Source organism: Caretta caretta, chromosome 13, assembly GCF_965140235.1.
Source record: "Caretta caretta isolate rCarCar2 chromosome 13, rCarCar1.hap1, whole genome shotgun sequence".
Taxonomy (NCBI): domain Eukaryota; kingdom Metazoa; phylum Chordata; order Testudines; family Cheloniidae; genus Caretta; species Caretta caretta.
Genome location: NC_134218.1, coordinates 20,356,788 through 20,382,173, shown reverse-complemented (window position 1 = coordinate 20,382,173; position 25,386 = coordinate 20,356,788). Strand labels below are relative to the sequence as shown.

The window sequence follows — 25,386 nt, the reverse complement described above, 5'->3', positions numbered from 1 at the left end:
ACTCTTGAAGGAGAATCTAGTTGTTTTTAGAAGAATAGATCACTCAAAATTACCTTCAGAGGTAGTACTGTACACCTTTAATAGTTTTCACCTTCAATAGTTTAAAATATTGAAAAGATGAGTCTGCTTACCGTCTTTGCCAGACTACAGGCTTTTTCAGGGGAATTTAATATCTCATAATAAAAGACAGAGAAATTGAGAGCCAGACCAAGCCGAATGGGATGTGTAGGTTGCATCTCTTTCTTGCTAATTTCAAATGCCTCCTGGTAAGCCTGCTGAGAGTTTGATACCGTTGCTGTAAAAAGCGATTTCGGTAAGATTAATACATGGTAAGTCACTACATCTCTTATTTTATCATCGTGTATTTAAGGTAAGGATTATTTATCATCATCTTACTCTGGGCAATTTAGGAACTTTGGACATCTGGTAACAATTCCAATTAGAAGGTTAATAAATATCTACATGTAAAAAACAAGCACAGAGGGATTTCCTTCAATAACTGTAATGGTAAAAATCTAACAATAAAACTAAGCTATTAATGCAGGAGTGCTCATAAGATTTAAAATGCAACAACCCAAACAAAGATTAAAAAACCATCAGACAAAGTTGTGGTTAGTACCGTTGAACTCAAACTGCATTGTGTTTAAAAGCTAGAAGCCAACAGAGGAACAGGAAATAGTTCTGGAAGGTAAACGCTGAAGAAAACTTGGGAGTGGGAATTCCCTAATGAGCCATTCCCTAATGCTTCTGAGAAGGAAGGGTCCAAGAGGCAACCTCTTGTCCTGAACTCCATGGGTTAAAAATTGGGAGTACAGAGGAACTGTGAGTGCCCCCTCCCCAGGCTGATGGGTAGCACAACAAGCTCTAGGGGGACTGTGTAGCCCTGTGATCCTGCTCATGAACAGCACTGACTACCCACGGACTTCCAGGCAGAGTTCAAGTGAAGTTGAAGTTACTTCAACCAGTGAAGTTACTTCAGCTAGATCCCCTGATATAATTAGGAGGGTACGACTGGCAGGGCATTTTCCATGAGGAAATAATGCATTCCTCCTCTCAGGCTACCAGATCCTGGATTTGCTGAACTTTCAGACAGGTGGAAAAGCCTTTCCAGGGATGGGAGGAGAGACATTTGGGGACAGAGCAGGCTGAATGAGGGATGGCAGTGTGTTTGGCTTGATATTACAGAGACTCACCTATAATGGGTTTTTTGGGGGTGAAGGGGGGGCAGTTTGGTCAGAGCTACGACACTGGCAGACCATGTGCCAGCTCATGCCGAAGCCCTAGGCCTATTCACTTGTGTATTAGTATAGATCAAAGTGAATGTTAAATGTATAAGAGTGTACTTTATGTTTTAACTTCATGAAAACGAATTGGATGTTACTTACATTGTTTTCACGTATCTGTATCCTGTTATAACATAGTAGCAAACATTTACATTGTGTACACTCCTGTAACTAAATAACCCAAATGAGAAAGAAGCATTATAGAATGCAAATGAAGAACTCTAACAGAAAAGATTTATTTTCAAAGCAAGTGCTCATTGTGTGATGATGATGATGATGATGATGATGAGAGGTCAAAGACTCAAAATGTATTCCTCACGCTCTGTCAAAGAAAAAAACATGTGGGTACTGACACTGTCAGCTTGTTTTCTGTGAGAAGAAGCTATAAGTATGGATTCAAGGAAAGATCCTGCGCCTCTGGACTGCTTGGACTAGTATGGGAAAGTGTACTAGATACAAAGCAGAGATCCCCAGAGACAACCTGGGTATCCTGAAAAGACTTTTTGGAAACTGGAAGTTTATTACATCACTGCCACCATTTGGAATTACAAACTGTGAGTCACCTGTACGTATATTTTACCTGTTTTAACCTCTCAATAACACATTTCCTTTTCTTAGGTAATAAACCTTTAGTTAGTTTACTATATAACTGGCTACCAGCATGGTCTTTGGTATAAGATCTAGAGTACCAACTGACTGGGGGGAAGTGACTGGTCTCTCGGGCCTGAGAGCAACCTTATGTGGTGTGATTTTTGGTTTAAAGAGACCTTTTCTCACAAAGTCCAGTTTGCCTGTGTGGTAAGATAGGCTGGAGAGTCTAAAGGGACTATCTGTGACTCCATGGTAAGACCGTTATAGTGATCTAGGAGTTCACATATGTCACTGGCTTGGTGAAATCTAATTATAGAACACACCACCAGCTTGAGGTGTCTTCTCTGTTTTCTGACAATCTGCGCTGAGGAAGACACTCCAGAGAAGCATGACAAGAGCAACTAGCACAATGCTTGTTTTCAATAGTTAGTGAACGTTGAAATCTATATAAATACTCCTCACTGAAAACAAACATTTCTCTCCATACTTCATTCTGCTTAGTGGCCATTTGACTTCTGATCAGGGGGAGGGGAGGGGCGTGTGTGTGCGCGTGTAAAAAGATTTTAACTCTACCTACTTTGTTTGCTGTCCCCAGATGCCACCTCCGAAAGATATCTGAAGTAATCGCCTTTCATTTTCAAATAGAAGACCTTGCTTTCTGGCTGTGTGGCATTGACAATAAGGTACTTATCCAAGAGTTCCTGAAAGAGGAAGCATCACAGATGCTTTTGTCATGAAAGTCACAGGAGTGATAAACCTACACACACGAAGTTTATTATCCACTACCAAAGCGCAGAGAAAAATCCACTGGGGAGTGGGAAACTTGCCCTGTTGAGGACCTATACCATTCATTTCTGCAAAATTTCAGCTCTCAAAAAGTTGATAGCCCTCCTGATTGCGAGGACAGCTTTTCATATGCAAACTGATGCAGTGCTGTGTTCATGAGTCCGCAGGTACAGAGCTCCAGGGCTTCCACTGCTATTCGTAATTTTGCTGCTGTTTGGCAGCGTGAGATTCACAAGAGTCTGATTACTTTCACTGCTGCTGTTTAGAACTGTGGACAGCAATGAAGTTGTCTAAAGCTATGACTAGCAATAGAGGCTGCACTTGCGTATTCAGAGGAACAGGACTCAAAAATGGTTGCAAGAGGAGTACCAGGAACCCTCTCCCCTTCACATGCATTAGGATCTTGACTGAGGCAACCACAAAAGAGCAGAATCCCTCAACCCCTAACTTCAGAGAAGCCAGGAAACTGGTGTGGGGGAAAATGCTAGCTCCTCTCCTGTCCACAAAAGAATATGGGTAGAGGCTTAAAATTTCAGGTGATTAAAAGACATAGGAGCATCTATCACCCACTCTCCCCCACCAAACAGGAACAGCACCCTGCTAAGAATCCGAGCACCCGAGTGTAAGTGATGGGCTTCTTGCCAGGGCAGCTGGCCACAGATCCTTCTGGTGTCTTCCCCCTTCTCCCCCAATCATCTTCCATATTAATCTCTGCCTAACAGGTTTTGTGCCTTTGGCTAGTAGATGGTTTTGTTTTGTTATTTGGTAGGTGATAGCACTTTAAGAGAAACTGAATACAGTTACATGAAAGAAACTAGAAGACTCAATTACTAAACCCAGCCAAGTTCTTTACCCAGAGCCATAAGAAATTATCTTCCTGCCTGGATCTTTAGCATCTCAGTAAGTGAGGCTCCTTAAGCCTCCCTGGCAATTGGTGCAATGCTAACTACTGTTATTTTTGCTGCTGGATTATTACCAGAACATCATTGCAGATATCCTGCAATTCGGCCTCAATTTTCTCACGATACTCTCTTCCCATCTGCTGTTTCTTCTCATTCCTCTCCGTTTTCTGTTCAATGCTGGAAATTACACGCCAGGAAGAGCGACGGGCACCAACCACATTCTTATAGGCAACAGAGAGTAGATTCCTTTCTTCATTGGACAGTTCATGTCCTTGCTCAGTGACAGCCTTCATAGCAGCAGCCATGTCATCATAGCGCTCAGCCTGTTCGGCCAGTTTGGCTTTCTGTACCAGCTCGCTTTTATCCATAGTTATTCCTTAAAAGGAGAAAAAATAATTTATCTTGATTGCACAGGTTGTGGAAAACAAATGATAAAGGTAAAAGGGGATACAGTATAAGTCATGATCATAAGTGGGAAGTCTGTCTTCTTCCCGATCAATGTAGTGAGTTACTAGCAGGAGTTTAACTTTATATTTTGGTTATTTCACTAAGAGCAGCATAGAATCATCGGAGTGGAAGGGACCTCGAAAGGTCATCTAGTCCAGTCCCCTGAATGCATGGCAGGACTCAGTATTATCTAGACCATCCCTGACAGGTGTTTGTCCAACCTGCTCTTAAAAATCTCCAATGACGGAGATTCCACAACCTCCCTAGGCAATTTATTCAAGTGCTTAACCATTCTGACAGTTAGGAAGTTTTTCCTAATGTCCAACCTAAACCTTCCTGGCTGCAATTTAAGCCAATTGCTTCTTGTCCTATCCTCAGAGGTTAAGAACAACTATTTTTCTCCCTCCTCCTTGTAACAACCTTTTATGTACTTGAAAACTGTGATGTCCCCTCTCAATCTTATCTTCTCCAGACTAAACAAACCCAATTTTTTCAATCTTCCGTCATAGGTCATGTTTTCTAGACCTTTCATCATTTTTGTTGCTCTTCTCTGGACTTTCTTTAATTTGTCCACATCTTTCCTAAAATGTAGCGCCCAGAACTGGACACAATACTCCAGTTGAGGCCTAATCAGCATCTTCTGTAACATTTAAGGATCACAACCAATCACACTCCTGGAAGAACCTGAACATTACCTTCTCAAATGTGACATTAATACTAATGTTATGTCCAATCATATCAATCTTTCCCCCGCCCCAGACAGATTTCTCCTCCAATCCTCTTTATCTTACCATGACTCCAATCTAACAATACCAGAAGTCTGAGAGGAAAGGTTGCATGTTCAAACAGTTACCAAAAAAGAAAACCAGGACTTGTTCATGTTACAGTATTCTCTGGTACTCTTCCATGACAGGAATAATGTTCTTAGAGCAGGAGTATCTGAAACACTGGACAGCTCCTGCTGTCATTGAGCAGCCCTCCTTTGCTTTGATGCAAAATGCAATGCTTCTGTGGATATTTAAAAAAGCAAAATAAAGCTGCAGTGTTTGGTACCAGAGAAAATGTTTTTATACTGCCCTAACAGGAAAATTATTTCTTATGTCTGTGTTTCTCTACACATGAGATTTTTTGAGACAATCAACCCTGCTATCCTGCAGCATTTTCAATGTCAACCATATTTTAATACAGAGATTGAGGGAGAAAGGATGTGGCACATGACAGTCATGCAATTGTAAAGTAATTGCTTACGTGGAAAGAAACATTCATCTTTTTTGAAATGCAATTTAGCAGCTGGAAATAAGGTCAGACATATGCTATATGACCAACTCTCCACTGAGCACAGTTTAAGAACTTCTGCCTCAGGAAAATGGATGCTGGAGTTAGTAAGGAAAATGGCTTTTCCTCACTGCTATGTTCTATGTGTCTGCAAGGCACAATGGTAACATGTATACAACTGGTTTCAGGGTAGCAGCCCTGTTAGTCTGTATTCACAAAAAGAAAAGGAGTACTTGTGGCACCTTAGAGACTAACAAATTTATTTGAGCATAGGCTTTCGTGAGCTACAGCTCACTTCATCGGATGCATCCACTGAATGCATCCGATGAAGTGAGCTGTAGCTCACGAAAGCTTATGGTCAAATAAATTTGTTAGTCTCTAAGGTGCCACAAGTACTCCTTTTCTTTTTATGTATACAACTAAGTTTGAACAAAGGACTTGTGTGGTATATGCACGGTCACCTTATGGATGTGCCTGTTCTGTGAGCCATTGGATCAATACAGATTTTTTGCTGAAAGAAGCCATCCCAGAAAATGGAGTCCTCTTGCACACGTAGTTCTGCATTAAGTCTAGTTCTCTTTCAAACACAGCATTTAAACCAGTGGAACATGGCACTTTTAAAAGGTGCCAAATTGATATTAAGATTGCCGCTCTCTCCAAAGACAAAAATAGGTACCCACAGTGAGTTAACTTATTTTACTTCACTAACATGGCTCTGTCTTTGCAGGAAGGCTCGACTCTAGGGAGACGTAGTTGGTTTGTATCACTGGCTACTGCAGACTCCAAATGAGCTCATCACTGAGCCTGCCAAGGAACCACCAGGTTTTGATTTATTTTGGAAAGACTGATGCAGATTGAATCACATCAGGACATCTCATGGAATATGTGGACAAACCCTCTTTAAATGGAAAATGAGGCAAACACCTGTAGTCACCAGGCACAAATGATGGAGCACATCATATCCGAGTGTCCCCTTCGTTCTTTTGCCGGGGGCCTGCAGCAACGTGCTGGCTATCAAACTTAGATATAAATTTGTAATCATGTTACCTACCCAAGACGTATGAAAGAAGATGACTCCAAGTAAGGATGCCAAGTGAGAGACAGGTTTTTTTGTAACGCACACACTTAAGCTACATTTGCACTACAAGCTAGAGGTGTGATTTCCCTGCTCGCTGACACATGCTTGCGCTAGCTCTCATTGAGCTAGCATAAGTATAGATAGCATCAGATATCTGGATAATGATGATAATAATCTGAATAGGATAATGGCAGTGGAGGCATGGCTTAGCCATGTTGAGTATATACCCATGAGGTTCAGGTGGGTTTGTTCTCGAAACAGCTAAGCCGTGTCTCCACTGCCCCTAACGCTACCGCAGCTCCGCTGCTATTAATATTTGCACTAGCTTGACAAGGGCTAGCACAAGTACGTATATGCGAGCAGGGGAATCATTCCCTTAAGCGCACAGCGTAGATATAGCCTTAATAAATACACTGCCTAGTAAAAATGTAAGTTGAAAAGACAGATCAGTCAAATAGCAACATTTTTTGGTCACTATTACAACCAGCATGAACCAGTTCAGATGAACTAATGATGTAGAGTTGCAGTGCTCTGTATTTCAAGTCAACAATATTCCACCACCTTCTTGCCGCATCCCAAATTGCTAGACTTTCAATTATGAAATGAATTCAATTTACATGCTTAACACAGTAACTAGTTCACAGCTGGGGACCCCCTAACTTTCACTGTTAATTTGAAGATCAAAGTATGTCTATATAAACAGTGTTTTATAGTGTATGAAAGCCAGCCATAAATACTAAAATATCTCACATAACTGTATGACTCCAATTTCTTCAACCTGCACTGCCTCTTGAGGCATTTCCATTGTAGTCACCTTTAGGTTTACCACAAGCAGTTTACACAATACCATTACCATATGATTTGGATTTTTGTTTTGAAAAATAGTCTGCATGCTGAAATTTAGAGACAAGTAGTTGTAAAGAAGTTTGCATTTTGTTATTAAAAAAGTTTGTGTTATATTCTAGCTGTACTTTTTCAGTAGCACAGCACAAGTAGTGCTATGGATCGCAAAACAAATCACCTGTGCAGCGTTCAGTTTAGGAACTGTGGAGGGTTTATTAACACGATGCTAATATGATATATTTATCTTTAAATGCAAGTCCCTTCATGGCAGTCAGTGGGTTCACTTAAGGGTACATTAGGGAAACCACAGAGGGAATAGGGAAAGGCATAGAGAAGGTACAGAAGAAAGTCTGACAAAATTGACTGTTCAACCCAAACGCAAGTACAAGACATACAAAACATGTTATCTAGCCTTAGTTATTGGACTGTCTAAATTATGTGTACATCTTAAAGACAGCTCACACTACTTACTAAAAAAGTCTGACTTCTTCAATAAGAACTTCATTAATTGTGTACATTTGTACCAGAGTCTGAGATGCCAGTGTTGGAGCCTCAATTTATTCGTTGATTTGACTATTTTAACTTGTCCTAAAATCTTTTATTGTTAGTAGGTTTGCTACAAAAGTATGAAGTGCCGTTCAGTAAAACGAATTTAACATAACAATTCAAATACCACAGTGTTTTCTTCCAAGAAAGGCATTGCCCCACACCAAAATGTGGATAATCTGGCAGTACGCACCTACCATCACTCTCACTGAAGGGTTTGCTGTATAAAGGAACACTGTTAGAGACTTGATTCTCCATTGCTTACCTTGTTAGAAGCTTGGAGAAGGGCTTTGCAGAGCTATGATGACTTGGGCTCCATAAGAGGGAAGTGTTTGCCAGAAGGAAAAAAAAGACACAAGGAAAGGAGTGATGTTTGAAAAAAAAAAAAAAAAAAACCCAAAAAAGCCACTATCAGTTATAGCTGGTCCCTCCCATAAAGGAGCTGAAAGCTATGTCCTTCCTAACAATAGATTAGTGTGCCACAGCCTGGAACAAGCATCTCTGGGATGCCTGGGCTGGACATGTTCTTAGGCCACAAATGGAAGGCACCAGTGGTGATTACCTGCAATTAAGAGTATGGCTACACTTTGAGTTAAACCAGCCTTCCGAGAGCGCAGTAGGGAAAGCGCTGCAGTCTGTCCACACTGACAGCTTCAAGCACACTGGCGAGGCCACATCTGCGGCACTTGCAGTGGCATTGGGAGTGGTGCATTATGGGCAGCTATCCCAGCATGCAAGTGACTGCAACGTGTTTTTCAAATGGGGGGGCGGTGGGGTGGAGTGTGAGAAGGAGTATGTGGTGTGTATGTGGGGGGAGAGAGAGTGGGTTTTGGGGGGGGCTGAGAGCATGTCAGCATGCTGTCTTGTAAGTTCAGACAGCAGCAGACCCCCCTCCCGACCCCCACCTCTCTCTCTCTCACACACAGCATTCCACAGTAATGGTTGCTTTGTCTCGGAGCAGATAAGCAGCCGGCTGTCAGAAACGGAGATTTCAAAGGGCATATCCGCATTCCTGCAGCGATTCAAAAACAATGACAACAGTGGCCACTTGACTTAAGGGGATTATGGGACATTGCCGGAGGCTGATCAGAGCGCAGTAACGCAACACCTCGTTCACACTGGTGCTGTGGCGCTCCAACGGGGGCACAGCAAACATTATTCCACTCGCCGAGATGGAGTACCAGCAGCGCTGTAGCCACGGAGTCAGAGCGCTCTATGTACCTTCCCAGTGTGGACGGGTAGCGAGCTAGTGCACCCGGGGCTCCTTTATTGCATTGTAACTCACAAGTGTAGCCAAGCCCTAAGAGCAGCACATTCAACAACGACTGTAGTGAGAGACTGACAGGAATTGTCTAATGTAGCATAGATACTTTTGGGGAGAGGGGTGGGGCTGTTGCAAGTCATAGCCATGGAAGAGTTCTGAGAACAGGGCTTGTTAATTCTAAGTAGAAGGTGAGAGACACCAGTGCTTTTCAGATTTTTAAGAGCATGCTAAACCAGGGCTTAGAACCCCTCCAAAAGGCAATGACTGCATCCTATCTCTGATCAAGAATGCCAGCAACCAGAGTGTTCAAAGGTTGGAAGCACTCAGTAAGCACTCAGATACCAGAACTTTGAATCTAACGCTCCTATGTATTAACCACTGAAGCCATCACCCTTCTTCCCACTCCTGCAAGCTGAGAAAATATCTAGGTCCTGTCTAGCCTAGGGTCCAACACCACAACCAGGTCAAGTGATCTTAAAGATATTAAACTGTGTCTACAAGGGAATGAAAAGGTTTCAGCTGAGTTTGCTTGCTCATGTAGACATGACCTGGATTGGATTTCTTTTTAATAATTGTACTGCCAGAGGTAGGTATCTGTAAAAGACACTAGTTTATAGCTGCCCCTGGCTCCTTTAGGTGAGAGGGGAAGTAAGGAGCGGGAGAAAGCCACAGTCATTTTAGAAAGGGCACCCAAGGTCAAAGTAAACCCACAGGACTTGCAAGCAAGGACAAAGGTGGTGAATTTGGGATTTATGTAAATTTTAATGACAGTTGAGATAAAAATGTTTAGACACTCAACATTCCCCACCAGATTACAAGAGATCTATGATAAACCATATTTTAGGCCCAAGTTACTTGACAGTGATCATGCCTGCTTTTATAGGCTCTGCTGCTTCCAACCTTCATGAGCTATTCAAGACCAACCGTCAAATCAGATCAGATGTAACTGCATTTAAACACTGTAGAAAGTAGATGAAAAACTGGCAATGAAAAATATCTGACTTACATAATATATTGAACTGGCAAAACAGTACTAATAAGCCTTCACTGTCCTGAAGTTTGCTTTCAATGACCTGCTCTTTTGATGCCAAATAGGTCATTGATCCTTTTTTAATAGTTTTAATGCTTGTTAGGTAGAAATAATTAGACAAACATTTCTCCATTAGAAAAGATTTGGGAAAGAAAGGAATGCAATTATTGGTTTGCCATATACGTCAATAAGAAGTCAGACAGAAAAGTGGGTTAATACACTAACCTTTCACTTTTGGAGAAATTAGTTTAAATCTAGATTTGGTCACAAGGGATAAGTTTGGTAGTTTCAGACTCATATGCATTTATTCCCATCACAAAACTGCTACAAAATTTAGTACTGGAAGAGCAGAAGAATAGTATAGGAGATATTTGCAGATCTACCTACCAAAAGTGAACAGCCCCTCAACATATCTGATTTGGTTTTAGCTGGTGACATTAATGCGGCAATTCACCCCCAAATGAAAAATCCATATCAATTACATAGCATCCCACACTCCAGTTCCATAAGTTTGGAGCCTAGATGGGGATTCAAAAGGAGGCAATTGCCTCCAAAACAAAAGGAAAGGCTTCCTTCATAATTTAGTCATGTGCATGCTAATGCAAGAACAACTGTAGTATTGATAAGAGACAGTTTGGATGATGCAGATGATATCCACCATACAGCTCACACAGCAGGCACCACTGCTGATGTGTACTCTTTAAATCAATACATTCCTCAGCTCCCTACAAATTAAATACAAGAAGCCTGTTTGCCTTTTAGTACCATTTCCCCCGCCATTTAGCTAGAGTTGTGTTCTTTATCTTGACCTACGGATTTAGGAGTGGTGAGGAAGAACACTGGAAACTAAATACAGATTACTCACTGACATCAGAATTTCTCATTCATTGCCTTTCCACAAAGAAAAAAATCCATTCATCACTCCAAGCTAATGGAAATAAAGTACCCCCCCATGGTAGTATGTATTATTAAAAAGTGACATTTCAGAAAATTGTACATTCCCAGTAAGATTTTACCCAAACACAGAAAGCTAGATGTCTCCTCGATCACCATTAGGTTGACCAGTAAGATTAATAAAACGCACTTTCCATATTCTAGGGCTTTAAACAGGTAGCATAACATGTGGAATATCCTCTCCAACCTTATATTATGCAGCCTTACTCTCTTCCAAAACCCTCAACAAAACTCATTTCTTTCAGTTAGCTTTCCAATGTGCCCATCACCTAGGTGACCAGATAGGAAGTGTGAAAAATCAGGACAGGGAGTGATGGGTAATAGGCACTTATATAAGACAAAGCCCCAAATATCAGATCTGTCCCTATAAAACTGTGACATCTGGTCACCCTTCTGCCACTCCAAACACTGCCCCAAAATCTTCATTAAAACTTTGAGAGAAAAAACTGTCAATAAGTAAGCCTTATGATCTCTTTCTGCACAATCACCTTCCTATATATACACAACCCTTTTCCCACATCTTTTTGTCACCCCTTGCTATGTTATTTACTTAGGGCGTGTCCTCACAGGGAAGTTAGGGTGAAATAAGCTAGGTTGTGAATTTAAAGCCCAATAGCTATTCCACTCTATCTCCGCACATTAGGGTACCTTTACACAGCAGTCGGGAGGTGTGACTGAAGCATGCATATGCATTCCCTAACTAGCTTTGATCTATCTAGCTAGCTAAAAATAGCATTGAAGCCAAGGCAGCACAGGCTAGCCCTTGAGTGCAAGCCCTCTGGGACACTAGATATGTATTCAGGTGACAAGCCCATGCCGCTGCAGTTTCACTGCTATTTTTAATGGGCGAGTTAGAGCCAGGTATAGCTACATGTGCTGCAGTCACATCTCCCAATTGCTGTAGAGATATACCCTAAAAGAGTGTCTTTTTTCAATTTAGCTTAATCCACTTGCAAGGTCGATTAAGCTAAATTGGACAAAGACACCTCTACTACAGAATAAGAGTGTCCATATGTGGAGCTAATGCAGAATAGGTATTGCATATTAGCTATTCCAGGCTATTTCCCCATGTAAGCAAGTCCTTAGATTGTAAACGCCTTGGAGTAGGGACCTTTCATTCTGTCCAAACTATTATGCACATCTATAGTGCTATATAAATAAAGGACACTTACAAGTGGAAACAGGAATGTATATAATGTACTTAACATGGTTAGAATTTTGTTCCAACTATTATAATAATTTCTGGTTAGGGTCCAGATGAAAGTAGTGAGTTTCCCCAAAAACATCTTCCCTCAGGTGTAAAACTCATGCCAAAATAAATGTGTTCATATTACAGCAAATCACCTTCACTAATATTAAAGTGAAAGTATTTCTATTACAGGATGGGATAAGTCTGTTGTAAAATAAAAAGCCATACCACTGCAATGCTTTAGTTTTAATGTAATATGTATCAGGACACTAGCCTTCTGTCTGAAGAACATAGTTCCAAACCTTATTTATGTGCCAGTTGTGCCTTCCAACTCAGTCTCATCCTAGTCTATTTGTGCACATAACAAAAACCACACACTTAGCCTGCTCTGCTTAAAAGCTAGTGAAAACCAGAATAGCAAGGATATTGCAGGTCAGAAGATGGTGCACTGACAAAACTGAGTGTGCAAGTGTGTACTGGACCCCATTTGCTTTAATGGTGTTTCACTTCCTGCATATCAAATTAACTCAAAATCTAAATATAGGTACATGGCCAGGACACTTCATTTGCAATCAGCTATTTGCTAGTTGCCCCCCACTTTGGGATCTAAGACCCAAAAATGAATAGTGTTTTCTCCCTCTGGAAGGGTAAATTTATACTTTCAAGGCTTTTTTTTTTTTTAAATGGACTCTGTTCTGGGGAACTATCAAAAAAGATACATCCTCCTGCATAAAATGCTCTGAGACAGCTCGTGAGACTTCTGATTTAGGTAACCTAACCACTCCTAAAGCTATAAAAGTTTTACAGCCTTATAAATGTTTTCAAGCTATTGAAGTTACATGTACAGTACAATTTAGCTTTTAAAGTATTATATATCTTTCAATTTGCTTCCTTGTTTGGAACAGTTACTGTAACTTCAAAAAGACTAAATGAAATAAATTACTACATTTTAGTTGGAATCTTCACTCAGTGACAATGTCTGCATGGCACTGATACTTGCACTATACAAGATAACATCTGTGGATTACAACCTCATCAGGGCAGTTTATGGGTTTTTCTAAGAAGTCTTACAAGTTGTGCCTGATGCCCAAACCAGTATTCTTTCCTCCTCCTGCCTGCCTACATTTAGTTCTGCTTTGTGCCACAGCAGAGGCTAGTAATAAATAATATACCACCTTTGTTATTTGTATTACTATAACATCTAGCAGTCCCAGTCATGGACCAGGACCCCATTGTGCTAGGCACTGTATCTATGCTCTTACACCCACCTATTATTCTATAAAGATATCAGGGCTGCATCCTTACCTCCTCCCTATTTGTTTGAAACAACACCACAAGTACCTATGTGAAAAGGATGCTATGAAGTGCCATGGATATTATTGCCATCTCCTGAACACAGCAAGAGATTTTTATTCAAGGTAGGCAATGCCTGCAGCACAGGAATCTGATCTGTGTGGAGCAACAGGGCGGGGGCCCCCAGTGCAGGCAGCTGGGCATCCTGGCCCACGACAGAGAGATCGCAGGGAGCCTTTGGAACGAGAGGCCTAGAATCAGACCGGAAGGGGGAGGCTCATTTCCCAGCCGGTAGGAGCCGAAGGGTGGCAATCACGGCCAAGGGAGCAGCCCCTGCCAGCGACGCCTGCTGCACACAGGTGTGCGAGGCCAGCCTAGCCCTCGGGGGAGAAGGTGACTCAGCCTAGGTGGGGCTGGGCTGAGGGAGGCTAGAGAAGGCGGTGCTGCCAGCTCAGGCCCTGCGGCAGCCTGGGAGGAGGGGAGTGGGTCACACCGTTACCTGGGCGGCTCCACTTCCCCGCCCGGCTCCCCGGAGAGACACGAGCCACTGCAGCCCGGGGTGGGGGGCCGCCCCCCAGCGCGGCCTGCGAAGGCCTCTGCCCGCCGCCTGCCCCTCCCACCCCGGGCCCTGCCACCCCCGAGAGAGGGAGGAGCTGGGCCGGCCGAGGCTAGGGGACCTGCCCCCTCCTACTTCCGCGAGCCCTTGGGCCTGTCGGGCCGCGCAGCGCCCTGCCTCCCCCACGGGGAGGAGGGAAGGGGCGAGGCCCCGAGGCCTCTTCGCGACTCCCACCCCCGTACGCTGTCCCCGGGGCGATGGGGATGGGCCCGAGACCCTCACCTGGCGGAGGGCTCACACCTCGGTCCCGGGCGGCTCAGGAGACTCCGAGAGCGGCGGCCGCTTCGCTACCGCACACACCCTGCGGCGGCTCCAGCACCCGCTTCCGGTGCCAGCCCCACGCCCCTTCCGCTGCCGGAACACGCCCCATTCTCCCCATTGGGCCAGAGGGGCCGCGGTGCGGGGGGCGTGGGCGGGTAAGGAAACCTCTCGGCAGCTATGGCAACCGGGGAGGTGAGGGCTGGGTGGGTGCGCAAGGAGGGGATAGTGCAGCTGGGCAGGCGGAGAGGGGATGGGGTGGTAGAGAGGGGTGGGGCTGTGGGGAGGCGGAGAGGGGATGGGGTGGTAGAGAGGGGTGGGGCTGTGGGGAGGCTGAGGGGATGGGATACTTGAGAGGGGTCGGGGTCGTGGGGAGGCTACGAGGGGATGGGGTGGTAGAGAGGGGTGGGGCTGTGGGGAGGCGGAGAGGGGATGGGGTGGTAGAGAGGGGTGGGGCTGTGGGGAGGCTGAGGGGATGGGATACTTGAGAGGGGTCGGGGTCGTGGGGAGGCTACGAGGGGATGGGGTAATTGAAACAGGATGGGAGGTGAAGGGGAGCTGATGACATCATCATTGATCTCCCAGCCTCAGACCTGCACTCTGTTTCCTACTCTGTTCCTCTTTCCTCACGCCCCGTCTAGGCCATATCTGAATCTTGCTGCTTTTCCTTAGTGTTTCCAAGCTCCAGACTTTCCCCTCTGCCTGTGCCTGTCCATGCCCTCATCCTCTCCCATCTCAACTACTGTCTTGGCCTCTTCTCTGGCCTGGCCTTGCCTTCTGTAACCTTACTCCTCTCAGCCCCATTCAGAACATTGCTGCTAAACTGTCTTCCTAGAACTCTTTTATTGTGTTTCCCTCTCCCTGCCCCCAACTCTTTTATTGGGTTTCCCTCTCACCCCCAATCTTCAAGACCCTCCACTGGTTCCCCCTTTTTCATCACATCAAACACACGTTTAAAGTCTGTACCGTCAAGGCTCTTCACAAGTTAGCGCCTCCCTATTTATTATTTTCTGAACTCACTGATTCACAACCACCCCTTTCACTCCATTGGAGCCAGCAAACTCCATTAGCTGCCCGTCTGCTCTCCCATAAGAGCCTTTAGCCTTCCATGTTGCCCTGTATGCATAAAGAGCCCTCTCCAAATGGATTTGTGTAGCCATCTTCCTTCAAACCCTTTCTAATGCAACTCCAATGATAAATTGTCTAATGATAATGGCTAGGCAGGTGGCCTGTTACCAAATGATTAACATCGCATCTCTTGCTATTTCTTTTTAAGTTTTCAAACTGAGCACTTTGCTAGGATACAACATTATATTTCTATTACTGTCGCCTTTTCTCCCCCTCCATTGTGTTCTTCATCCACCTGCACATTCTTGGTTCTGTTTAGATTGTAAACTCTTTGTCTTTTATGTTTGTGCTTCATTCAGCACAAAGGAGCATTGATCATGAGTGGGATTCCTGGCCACTACAGTATTACTAGGAGTAATAACAAGATGGGATGGAGGCTTAGGAAAAGTGGGGGGAGTGTCACTCTCTGAGTGGTTTCAGAGTAGCAGCCGTGTTAGTCTGTATGCGCGTAAAGAAAAGGAGTACTTGAGGCACCTTAGAGACTAACAAATCTATTTGAGCATAAGTTTTCCACTGAATGCATCTGATGAAGTGAGCTGTAGCTCACGAAAGCTTATGCTCAAATAAATTTGTTAGACTCTGAGTGGTAGCAGCAACAGCTCCTCTCAGGCTAGAATGAATTGTCTACACTTTGGTTTTCTTGCCATAGTCTTCCTATTATTGCAGTTACTGGCTGAGTCCATCACTGGGAGCATTAGTGTAGGCAATGGAAAATTTATGGCAAAAAGGCCTAATGTAAACAGAGTTGAAGAGGCAGTAATGTTCTTGCGTCATGGAATTTTGACAAATCACTGCAAACCACTGTCATCCCATTATGAAATGACTGCATGCTAACTCCAGATGGCATCATGGCATGTTACCACTGCGATACTGTGTCACGCATCTTGATATGGCATCATTTTGCATCAATATGGCATTCAGAGAACACTGCATCAGATCGTCATGTTGCTTCCAGTCATTGCACTCTGTTGAGTGAAAAGAAAAGGAGTACTTATGGCACCTTAGAGACTAACCAATTTATTTGAGCATGAGCTTTCGTGAGCTACAGCTCACTATCCTGTTGTTCAAAATGTAATTATGTCACTTTGAAACATGTATAACACAAGACACCATGATGTAGTGTAAGAGTCATCACATTAAGCTGACCTGCCATCATGATGGAAAGCAATGTAACAGTTCTCTGTCTCAAAGTGTTATCATGTGGCATCAAAATGAATTGCAAGGGGAGCTGTGGGCTCTCATGTGATTTCTGGGATGCCTGAATCCCATGAACCCTTCAGGCTGCATGATCATCCTTCGTAAATTCTTATTATTTATTTGCTGTAGTGCCCACTATTTCCTAGGTGCTTTACAAACATTTGAGGACAATCCTTGCTTAGGATGATCCCACAAACTCCAATTTGCGGAACTCCAATTGACTTCAGTTGGGCCAGGTTTTCACCAAAGTTTGGATGCTTGGTCTCAGTCCAAAGCTGAATTATTTTGGAAGGAAGGAAGTTTATTCAGCATTTATAAGTTATGAATTTGAGAAAAAATACATTAAATTGCAAACTTCACTAACTCAACTCAATCAGCTCACAGTTTAGATTTGAAATCATTTGGACAAACAATAATAACTTACCCAAAAATACAGCCTCAACAGATGAGCAGCTAGGTCCTCAGCCTCAGCTAAATATACTTGGAGCCACTCCAGCAGCACAAAGGGACTTAAAACTGCCCTAAAGAGGTAGCTGCACATTCCTGTTACAGAGAAATCCCCCAGTGGTGTAAAGCTATTATTTCCTTCTCGCCTCCTGCGTTGGAGATGTGTCTGGGAGCACGGCTACAGCACACTATTCTGGCAATTCTGGGTTGACAGAAGTAATGTTCCCTCTAATTTTTTTTCATCCATGTGCGGAATGAATTTTGTTATGTGCACCAGTATCAAGGTAATGTGCAGATGTGTACCACAAGTAGAAACAAATAACCTAGATATAATATATATTTTAATAAGTTACTATAGGGATAATTACTCCAGCCAGGCTAGGTTAAGCATTTTAGAACTAACTACTCAAATAATTAAATTTAAGCCTAAGAAATAAAAATTATGAAATGTGTAAACCAGTCAAAAAACTAAAATAACAGCACTTTGAAAGAATACAATTACAGAGACTATATGTGCATTGCAGGAAGCATCAAGAAGTAAAAACAACAATAATAAAAGTATGTGTTGGGAGGTGAGTGAGAGATAGAGTGAGTGTGTATGTGAGAGAGAGACACACAAACACACTGTGTGTGTGAGAGAGAGAGACACATGCTGTAGTTCAGCACTCACCAATCTGAATCCTGCTTGTTCAGACACAGCAGCAGCTGCCAGCCAGCTCCGTCCCACATCCCACTCCTGAGCCCTGTCGTTTCTTCCCCCCACCCCGCTCTGCGGAGATGGGGTATGGAGGTGGGTGGGGAACACCCTGACATCAGCACCCCTCCTCCCCGCCACTCTGCATAGCTCCGAGGAGCAGCTGGTCAGGGGCTCCAAGGCAGAGGCATTGGGGGAGGGGCACCTGAAGTGCACCAGCACTTGATAGACTGCTGGGTGGCTGCAAGGCCATGCAGCTTTGAAGGAATTTAGGGCACAAGGCCCCTTAGGAGGCCATTCCAGTCAGTGTAAGTTAGAGCAGCCCTGTGATTGCTCTAATTTGTGCCTCCAGGGACAAGGGGAAAAAGTTGTTTAACAATAGCAGCAGGACAACACATCACAACCTTTGTCTCACAAGACAAAACTCTACTATGCTACTAAACAGAATAAGATAAATGAAATGGTTCTCAGCTTGCATTAGATAGTTCCAAAACCTGTTTGAGGCACTTTTGGCTTCAGTAATTTGTAACCATCAAAAGACATACAAAACAACAAGGATCTTGAGCTTAAACTGCAGTGCAGTACATCTGGAAAGATACTTATCTATAATTTACATACAGTGTAAATAATATCTGCATATTTACCCAAGTAGAGCAATTCAGCATTGGATACCCATGTACCTGACAATACCTTTGTATTTGTATACTGTTCCAAGTAACTAGGCACCTGTATATAATATCAGACCTTTCACACCTTGTGGCGGTCTCCTCAGAAGAGGGTTGAGGCAGGCATCTGTAGGTAGTGGCATATGTGGATGGAACAGATGTTTGCTCTTCTGCAGCCTATAGCATAACCTGTTTTTGTTAGTCCTCTTCCCAGGACTTAATAACAATGATGAAATTAAATGATAGTCCTGTAATAAAAGGTAGTTTGCAAATGGTACTGCTGATCCATGTCATTTCCAGCAGATGGCACAAGTGTCTTAAATGTTAATCAAATGTATGCTGACCTTTCTCAGTAACAAAAGACATTTGAGGAAATATACTGTCTTCTGAGGGTATAAAAGATGAGTCTCCAGTTTAGGGCAGAACTCTGTACCTAAACTAGGGATGTAAAAGCTTAACCAGTAAGCATTAGGCTTGGATTGGAGTGGCCTCAGCCCTGCTGTGCCAGTGAGACCCCAGTCCCGGTCGGAGCAGGCCCCTGGCTGCGCTGGCGGGAGCCCAGCCCTAGCTGTGCAATGCCGGCTGGACCTCAGCCCCAGCTGCGCTGGCTGAGCCGGCAGGACCCCAGTACCGGACATAGAGGGCCCCCAACCCCGGCCGCACCGGCCAGCAAGAGCCCAGTCCTGGCTGCACGGTGCTGGCCTGCCAGAGCTCAGCCCCAGCTGTACCACACTGGCTGAGCTAGCAGGACTCCAGTCCCAACCGGAGCAGGCCCCCAGCCCTGGCTGCGCCGCGCCAGCTGGCGGGAGTGGACGGGAGCTCAGCTCTGGCTGGCCAGACCTCAGCCCCGGCCACACTGCACTGAGCCAGACTCCAGACCCCACCGTGCCAGGCCCTCCCAGCTACCTTGGTTAACCGGTTAAACAAAATAATTTTAATATTTAACTGGTTAACTTTTTAAACCGATATTTACATCCCTAACCTAAACTGGTCACTAATCTTAGACATGCCATCATGATGTGTTTTGTATACTCAGATATCGTGGTGATGAGCATAGTACAAGAATTTAAATACACAGAATCATCCACAAGTATGTGTAGAGGATCCTGTTAATCAAAATGAATATTTGTGGAGTACAAGACCTCATAAGCAGTGTACCCAGCTACTTGACCTAGCTGAACTGTTCAACTCCCTGCTTGGGAGCTAAACGCTTTCCCTTTCCCTATGACTACCTCCTGTGGAGTGAATGAAGGTCATCCTGTGAAATTTAAAATACATTTAAAGAGACCCAAACTCTATCCCTACAGCCAAAATTTGTCCTGGTCTTGGTAATCATCTGTTTAGAGTCTGCTTCTCTCTGGCCTACCTGGCACACCTCTCACTCTCCTCCATTCCATTTAAAACCCCACCATCAAACTCATCTTCCTCTCGTACTGTTCTGACCATTTCACCCCTTTTTAGTCCCTGCACTGGGTCCACTTCTGCACCAAATTCAAGCTCCTCATCTTACCTTTAAGGCTCTAGGCCAGATTTTTAAAAGTATTTAGATGTCTAAAGATGCAGATAGGCTCTTATTTGGAGTTTCATAAGCAATGAGACTTGGGGGACCTGACAGGTTTCAGAGTAGCAGCCGTGTTAGTTTGTATCTGCAAAAAGAACAGGAGTACTTGTGGCACTTTAGAGACTAACAAATTTATTAGAGCTTATTAGTCTCTAAGGTGCCACAAGTACTCCTGTTCTTTTTGGGGGACTTGAGTGCTTCAACACAGAGCATTACAGTGCCTAACTGTTAGGGGCCTAGAAAATCACAGGAACAAACACTGATTCCCAAAGCAGATTTAGGCACCTAGGCTCCCTGCACAATACATGGGGAAAAAGAGGCACTTTACAATATAATCCATGGAAGTCAGCATGCTAGGTGGGGAGTCACCTAAGCTAGCCAATGGGAAATGCCAACAAGAGGGGTATATCCTAAGGCCAACAGCTCCAACATGAAAGATGCAGGGGACACCACATCACACTATCCCAAAGCTCAGTGGTGAGAGCACTGTCCCGAGAGATGGCAGAGCCTTGTTTAAATCCTTTCTGCCAAAGAGATGGAAACTAAACCTGAGCCCTGGTCTACACTAGGACTTTAGGTCGAATTTAGCAGCGTTAAATCGATGTAAACCTGCACCCATCCACACAATCAAGCCTTTTATTTCGACTTAAAGGGCTCTTAAAATCAATTTCCTTACTCCACCCCTGACAATTGGATTAGCGCTTAAATCGACCTTGCCGGCTCGAATTTGGGGTACCGTGGACACAATTCGACGGTATTGGCCTCCGGGAGCTATCCCAGAGTGCTCCATTGTGACCGCTCTGGACAGCACTCTCAACTCAGATGCACTGGCCAGGTAGACAGGAAAAGTGCTAGTAATAATAATAGGGCTCAGATTTTCCTAGATGCGATAGCTGATGGATTCCTTCAGCAAGTAGTTGCTGAACCGACTAGAGGGGATGCCATTTTAGATTTGGTCTTGGTGAGTAATGAGGACCTCATAGAGGAAATGGTTGTAGGGGATAATCTTGGCTCAAGTGATCATGAGCTAATTCAGTTCAAACTGAATGGAAGGATTAACAAAAATAAATCTGCAACTAGGGTTTTTGATTTCAAAAGGGCTGACTTTCAAAAATTAAGGAAATTAGTTAGGGAAGTGGATTGGACTGAAGAATTTATGGGTTTAAAGGTAGAGGAGGCCTGGGATTATTTTAAATTAAAGCTGCAGAAGCTATCGGAAGCCTGCATCCCAAGAAAGGGGAAAAAATTCATAGGCAGGAGTTGTAGACCAAGCTGGATGAGCAAGCATCTTAGAGAGGTAATTAAGAAAAAGCAGAAAGCATATAGGGAGTGGAAGAAGGGAGGGATCAGTAAGGAAAGCTACCTTATTGAGGTCAGAATATGTAGGGATAAAGTGAGACAGGCTAAAAGTCAAGTAGAGTTGGACCTTGCAAAGGGAATTAAAACCAATAGTAAAAGGTTCTATAGTCATATAAATAGGAAGAAAACAAAGAAAGAAGAAGTGGGACCGCTAAAAACTGAGGATGGAGTGGAGGTCAAGGATAATCTAGGCATGGCCCAATATCTAAACAAATACTTTGCCTCAGTCTTTAATAAGACTAAAGAGGATCTTAGGGATAATGGTAGCATGATAAATGGGAATGAGGATATGGAGGTAGACATCACCATATCTGAGGTAGAAGCAAAACTCAAACAGCTTAATGGGACTAAATCGGGGGGCCCAGATAATCTTCATCCAAGAATATTAAAAGAATTGGCACAAGAAATTGCAAGCCCATTAGCAAGAATTTTTAATGAATCTGTAAACTCAGGGGTTGTACCGTATGATTGGAGAATTGCTAACATAGTTCCTATTTTTAAGAAAGGGAAAAAAAGTGATCCAAGTAATTATAGGCCTGTTAGTTTGACATCTGTAGTATGCAAGGTCTTGGAAAAAATTTTGAAGGAGAAGGTAGTTAAGGACATTGAAGTCAATGGTAAATGGGACAAATTACAACATGGTTTTACAAAAGGTAGATCGTGCCAAACCAACCTGATCTCCTTCTTTGAGAGAGTAACAGATTTTTTAGATAAAGGAAACGCAGTGGATCTAATTTACTTAGATTTTAGTAAGGCGTTTGATACTGTGCCACATGGGGAATTATTAGTTAAATTGGATAAGATGGGCATCAATAGGAAAATTGAAAGGTGGATAGGGAATTGGTTAAAGGGGAGACTACAACGGGTCCTACTGAAAGGTGAACTGTCAAGTTGGAGGGAGGTTACCAGTGGAGTTCCTCAAGGATCGGTTTTGGGACCAATCTTATTTAATCTTTTTATTACTGACCTGGGCACAAAAAGTGGGAATGTGCTAATAAAGTTTGCAGATGATACAAAGCTGGGAGGTATTGCTAATTTAGAGAAGGACAGGGATACCCTACAGGAGGATCTGGATGACCTTGTAAACTGGAGTAATAGGAATAGGATGAAATTTAATAGTGAGAAGTGTAAGGTCATGCATTTAGGGATTAATAACAAGAATTTTAGTTATAAGCTAGGGACGCATCAACTAGAAGTAACGGAGGAGGAAAAGGACCTTGGAGTATTGGTTGATCATAGGATGACTATGAGCTGCCAATGTGATATGGCTGTGAAAAAAGCTAATGTCATCTTGGGATGCATCAGGAGAGGTATTTCCAGTAGGGATAAGGAGGTTTTAGTACCATTATATAAGGCACTGGTGAGACCTCACCTGGAATACTGTGTGCAGTTCTGGTCTCCCATGTTTAAGAAGGATGAATTCAAACTGGAACAGGTACAGAGAAGGGCTACTAGGATGATCCGAGGAATGGAAAACTTGTCTTATGAAAGGAGACTCAGGGAGCTTGGCTTGTTTAGCCTAACTAAAAGAAGGTTGAGGGGAGATATGATTGCTCTCTATAAATATATCAGAGGGATAAATACCAGAGAGGGAGAGGAATTATTTAAACTCAGTACCAATGTGGACACAAGAACAAATGGATATAAACTGGCCACTAGGAAATTTAGATTAGAAATTAGACGAAGGTTTCTAACCATCAGAGGAGTGAAGTTTTGGAATAGCCTTCCGAGGGAAGTAGTGGGGGCAAAAGATCTATCTTGCTTTAAGATTAAACTCGATAAGTTTATGGAGGAGATGGTATGATGGGATAACATGGTTTTGGTAATTAAATATTCATGGTAAATAGGCCCAATGGCCTGTGATGGGTTTTTAGATGGGGTAAGATCCAAGTTACCCGGGAAGGAATTTTCTGTAGTATCTGGCTGATGAATCTTGCCCATATGCTCAGGGTTTAGCTGATCGCCATATTTGGGGTCGGGAAGGAATTTTCCTCCAGGGCAGATTGGAAGGCCCTGGAGGTTTTTCGCCTTCCTCTGTAGCATGGGGCACGGGTCACTTGCTGGAGGATTCTCTGCTCCTTGAGGTCTTCAAACTACAATTTGGGGACTTCAATAGCACAGATATAGATGTGAGGTCTTTTTTAGGAGTGGTGGGTGAAATTCTGTGGCCTGCATTGTGCAGGAGGTCAGACTAGATGATCATAATGGTCCCTTCTGGCCTAAATATCTATGAATCTATGAAACCACGAACTTTTAAATCTCATTTCCTGTTTGGCCAGCATGGCAAGCTGCAGGTGACCATGCAGAGCTCATCAGCACAGGTGACCATGATGGAGTCCCAGAATCACAAAAGAGCTCCAGCATGGACCGAACGGGAGGTACGGGATCTGATCGCTGTTTGGAAAGAGGAATCCGTGCTATCAGAACTCCGTTCCAGTTTTCGAAATGCCAAAACCTTTGTCAAAATCTCCCAGGGCATGAAGGACAGAGGCCATAACAGGGACCCAAAGCAGTGCCGCGTGAAACTGAAGGAGCTGAGGCAAGCCTACCAGAAAACCAGAGAGGCGAACAGCCACTCCGGGTCAGAACCCCAAACATGCCGCTTCTATGATGAGCTGCATGCCATTTTAGGGGGTTCAGCCACCACTACCCCAGCCATGTTGTTTGACTCCTTCAATGGAGATGGAGGCAATACGGAAGCAGGTTTTGGGGACGAAGAAGATGATGATGATGAGGTTGTAGATAGCTCACAGCAAGCAAGCGGAGAAATCGGTTTTCCCGACAGCCAGGAACTGTTTCTCACCCTGGAGCCAGTACCCCCCGAACCCACCCAAGGCTACCTCCTGGACCCAGCAGGCGGAGAAGGGACCTCTGGTGAGTGTACCTTTTAAAATACTATACATGGTTTAAAAGCAAGCATGTGAAAGGATTACTTTGCCCTGGCATTCGCGGTTCTCCTAGATGTACTCCTAAAGCCTTTGCAAAAGGTTTCTGGGGAGGGCAGCCTTATTGCGTCCTTCATGGTAGGACACTTTACCACTCCAGGCCAGTAACACGTACTCGGGAATCATTGTAGAACAAAGCATTGCAGTGTATGTTTGCTGGCATTCAAACAGCATCCGTTCTTTATCTCTCTGTGTTATCCTCAGGAGAGTGAGATATAATTCATGGTCACCTGGTTGAAATAGAGTGCTTTTCTTCAGGGGACACTCAGAGGAGCCCATTCCTGCTGGGCTGTTTGCCTGTGGCTAAACAGAAATGTTCCCCGCTGTTAGCCACAGGGAGGGGGGAAGGTTGAGGGGGTAGCCACGCGGTGGGAGGAGGCAAAATGCGACCTTGTAACGAAAGCACATGTGCTATGTATGTAATGTTAACAGCAAGGTTTACCCTGAAAGAGTGTAGCCACTGTTTTATAAAATGTGTCTTTTTAAATACTGCTGTCCCTTTTTTTTTCCTCCACGAGCTGCATGTGTTTCAATGATCACAGGATCTTCTCCTTCCCAGAGGCTAGTGAAGCTTAGAAAGAAAAAAAAACGCACTCGCGATGAAATGTTCTCCGAGCTCATGCTGTCCTCCCACACTGACAGAGCACAGACGAATGCGTGGAGGCAAATAATGTCAGAGTGCAGGAAAGCACAAAATGACCGGGAGGAGAGGTGGCGGGCTGAAGAGAGGGCTGAAGCTCAAATGTGGCGGCAGCATGATGAGAGGAGGCAGGATTCAATGCTGAGGCTGCTGGAGGACCAAACCAGTATGCTCCAGTGTATGGTTGAGCTGCAGCAAAGGCAGCTGGAGCACAGACTGCCACTGCAGCCCCTCTGTAACCAACCGCCCTCCTCCCCAAGTTCCATAGCCTCCACACCCAGACGCTCAAGAACGCGGTGGGGGGGCCTCCGGCCAACCAGCCACTCCACCACAGAGGATTGCCCAAAAAAAAGAAGGCTGTCATTCAATAAATTTTAAAGTTGTAAACTTTTAAA

General features: G+C 44.0%; 2 protein-coding genes across 5 annotated transcripts in view; one reads left to right on the top strand and one right to left on the bottom strand.

Moving 5' to 3' along the window:
* YWHAB (tyrosine 3-monooxygenase/tryptophan 5-monooxygenase activation protein beta) overlaps positions 1–14,455 on the bottom strand; it is an 18,428-nt gene extending 3,973 nt beyond the window's left edge. Inside the window, exons 1-5 of one of the 2 annotated variants that reach the window (XM_048820853.2) lie at positions 14,320–14,444; positions 8,017–8,064; positions 3,637–3,938; positions 2,452–2,575; positions 132–295 (exon numbers count right to left, since the gene is read on the bottom strand). In XM_048820853.2, the coding sequence (XP_048676810.1) occupies positions 132–295; positions 2,452–2,575; positions 3,637–3,930 (582 nt within the window). In that variant the 5' untranslated portion in view covers positions 3,931–3,938; positions 8,017–8,064; positions 14,320–14,444. Of the gene's footprint in view, positions 1–131; positions 296–2,451; positions 2,576–3,636; positions 3,939–8,016; positions 8,065–14,319 lie in introns of both variants that reach the window. The other variant, XM_048820852.2, reaches the window with a different exon arrangement.
* LOC125622672 (uncharacterized) lies at positions 13,811–25,386 on the top strand. 3 transcript variants are annotated; one of them, XM_048820855.2, is made up of 3 exons: positions 13,811–13,874; positions 23,686–24,280; positions 24,870–25,386. In XM_048820855.2, exons 2-3 carry the CDS (start codon positions 23,707–23,709, stop codon positions 25,367–25,369), a joined length of 1,074 nt encoding a protein of 357 aa, XP_048676812.2. In that variant the 5' UTR covers positions 13,811–13,874; positions 23,686–23,706; the 3' UTR covers positions 25,370–25,386. The 3 variants fall into 3 exon arrangements, with proteins under 3 accessions (XP_048676812.2, XP_074974893.1, XP_048676811.2); XM_075118792.1 differs by lacking the exon at positions 13,811–13,874 and adding an exon at positions 14,236–14,513; XM_048820854.2 differs by lacking the exon at positions 13,811–13,874 and adding an exon at positions 14,474–14,550.

Coding starts and splice junctions, on each gene's coding strand:
- LOC125622672 (XM_075118792.1), top strand. CDS start 14,295: ATGGGGATGGGCCCGAGACCCTCACCTGGCGGAGGGCTCACACCTCGG. Junction 14,514..23,685: donor GGTGCGGGGGGCGTGGGCGG/GTAAGGAAACCT, acceptor CTGTTTGGCCAG/CATGGCAAGCTGCAGGTGAC. Junction 24,281..24,869: donor AGGCGGAGAAGGGACCTCTG/GTGAGTGTACCT, acceptor TTCCTCCACGAG/CTGCATGTGTTTCAATGATC.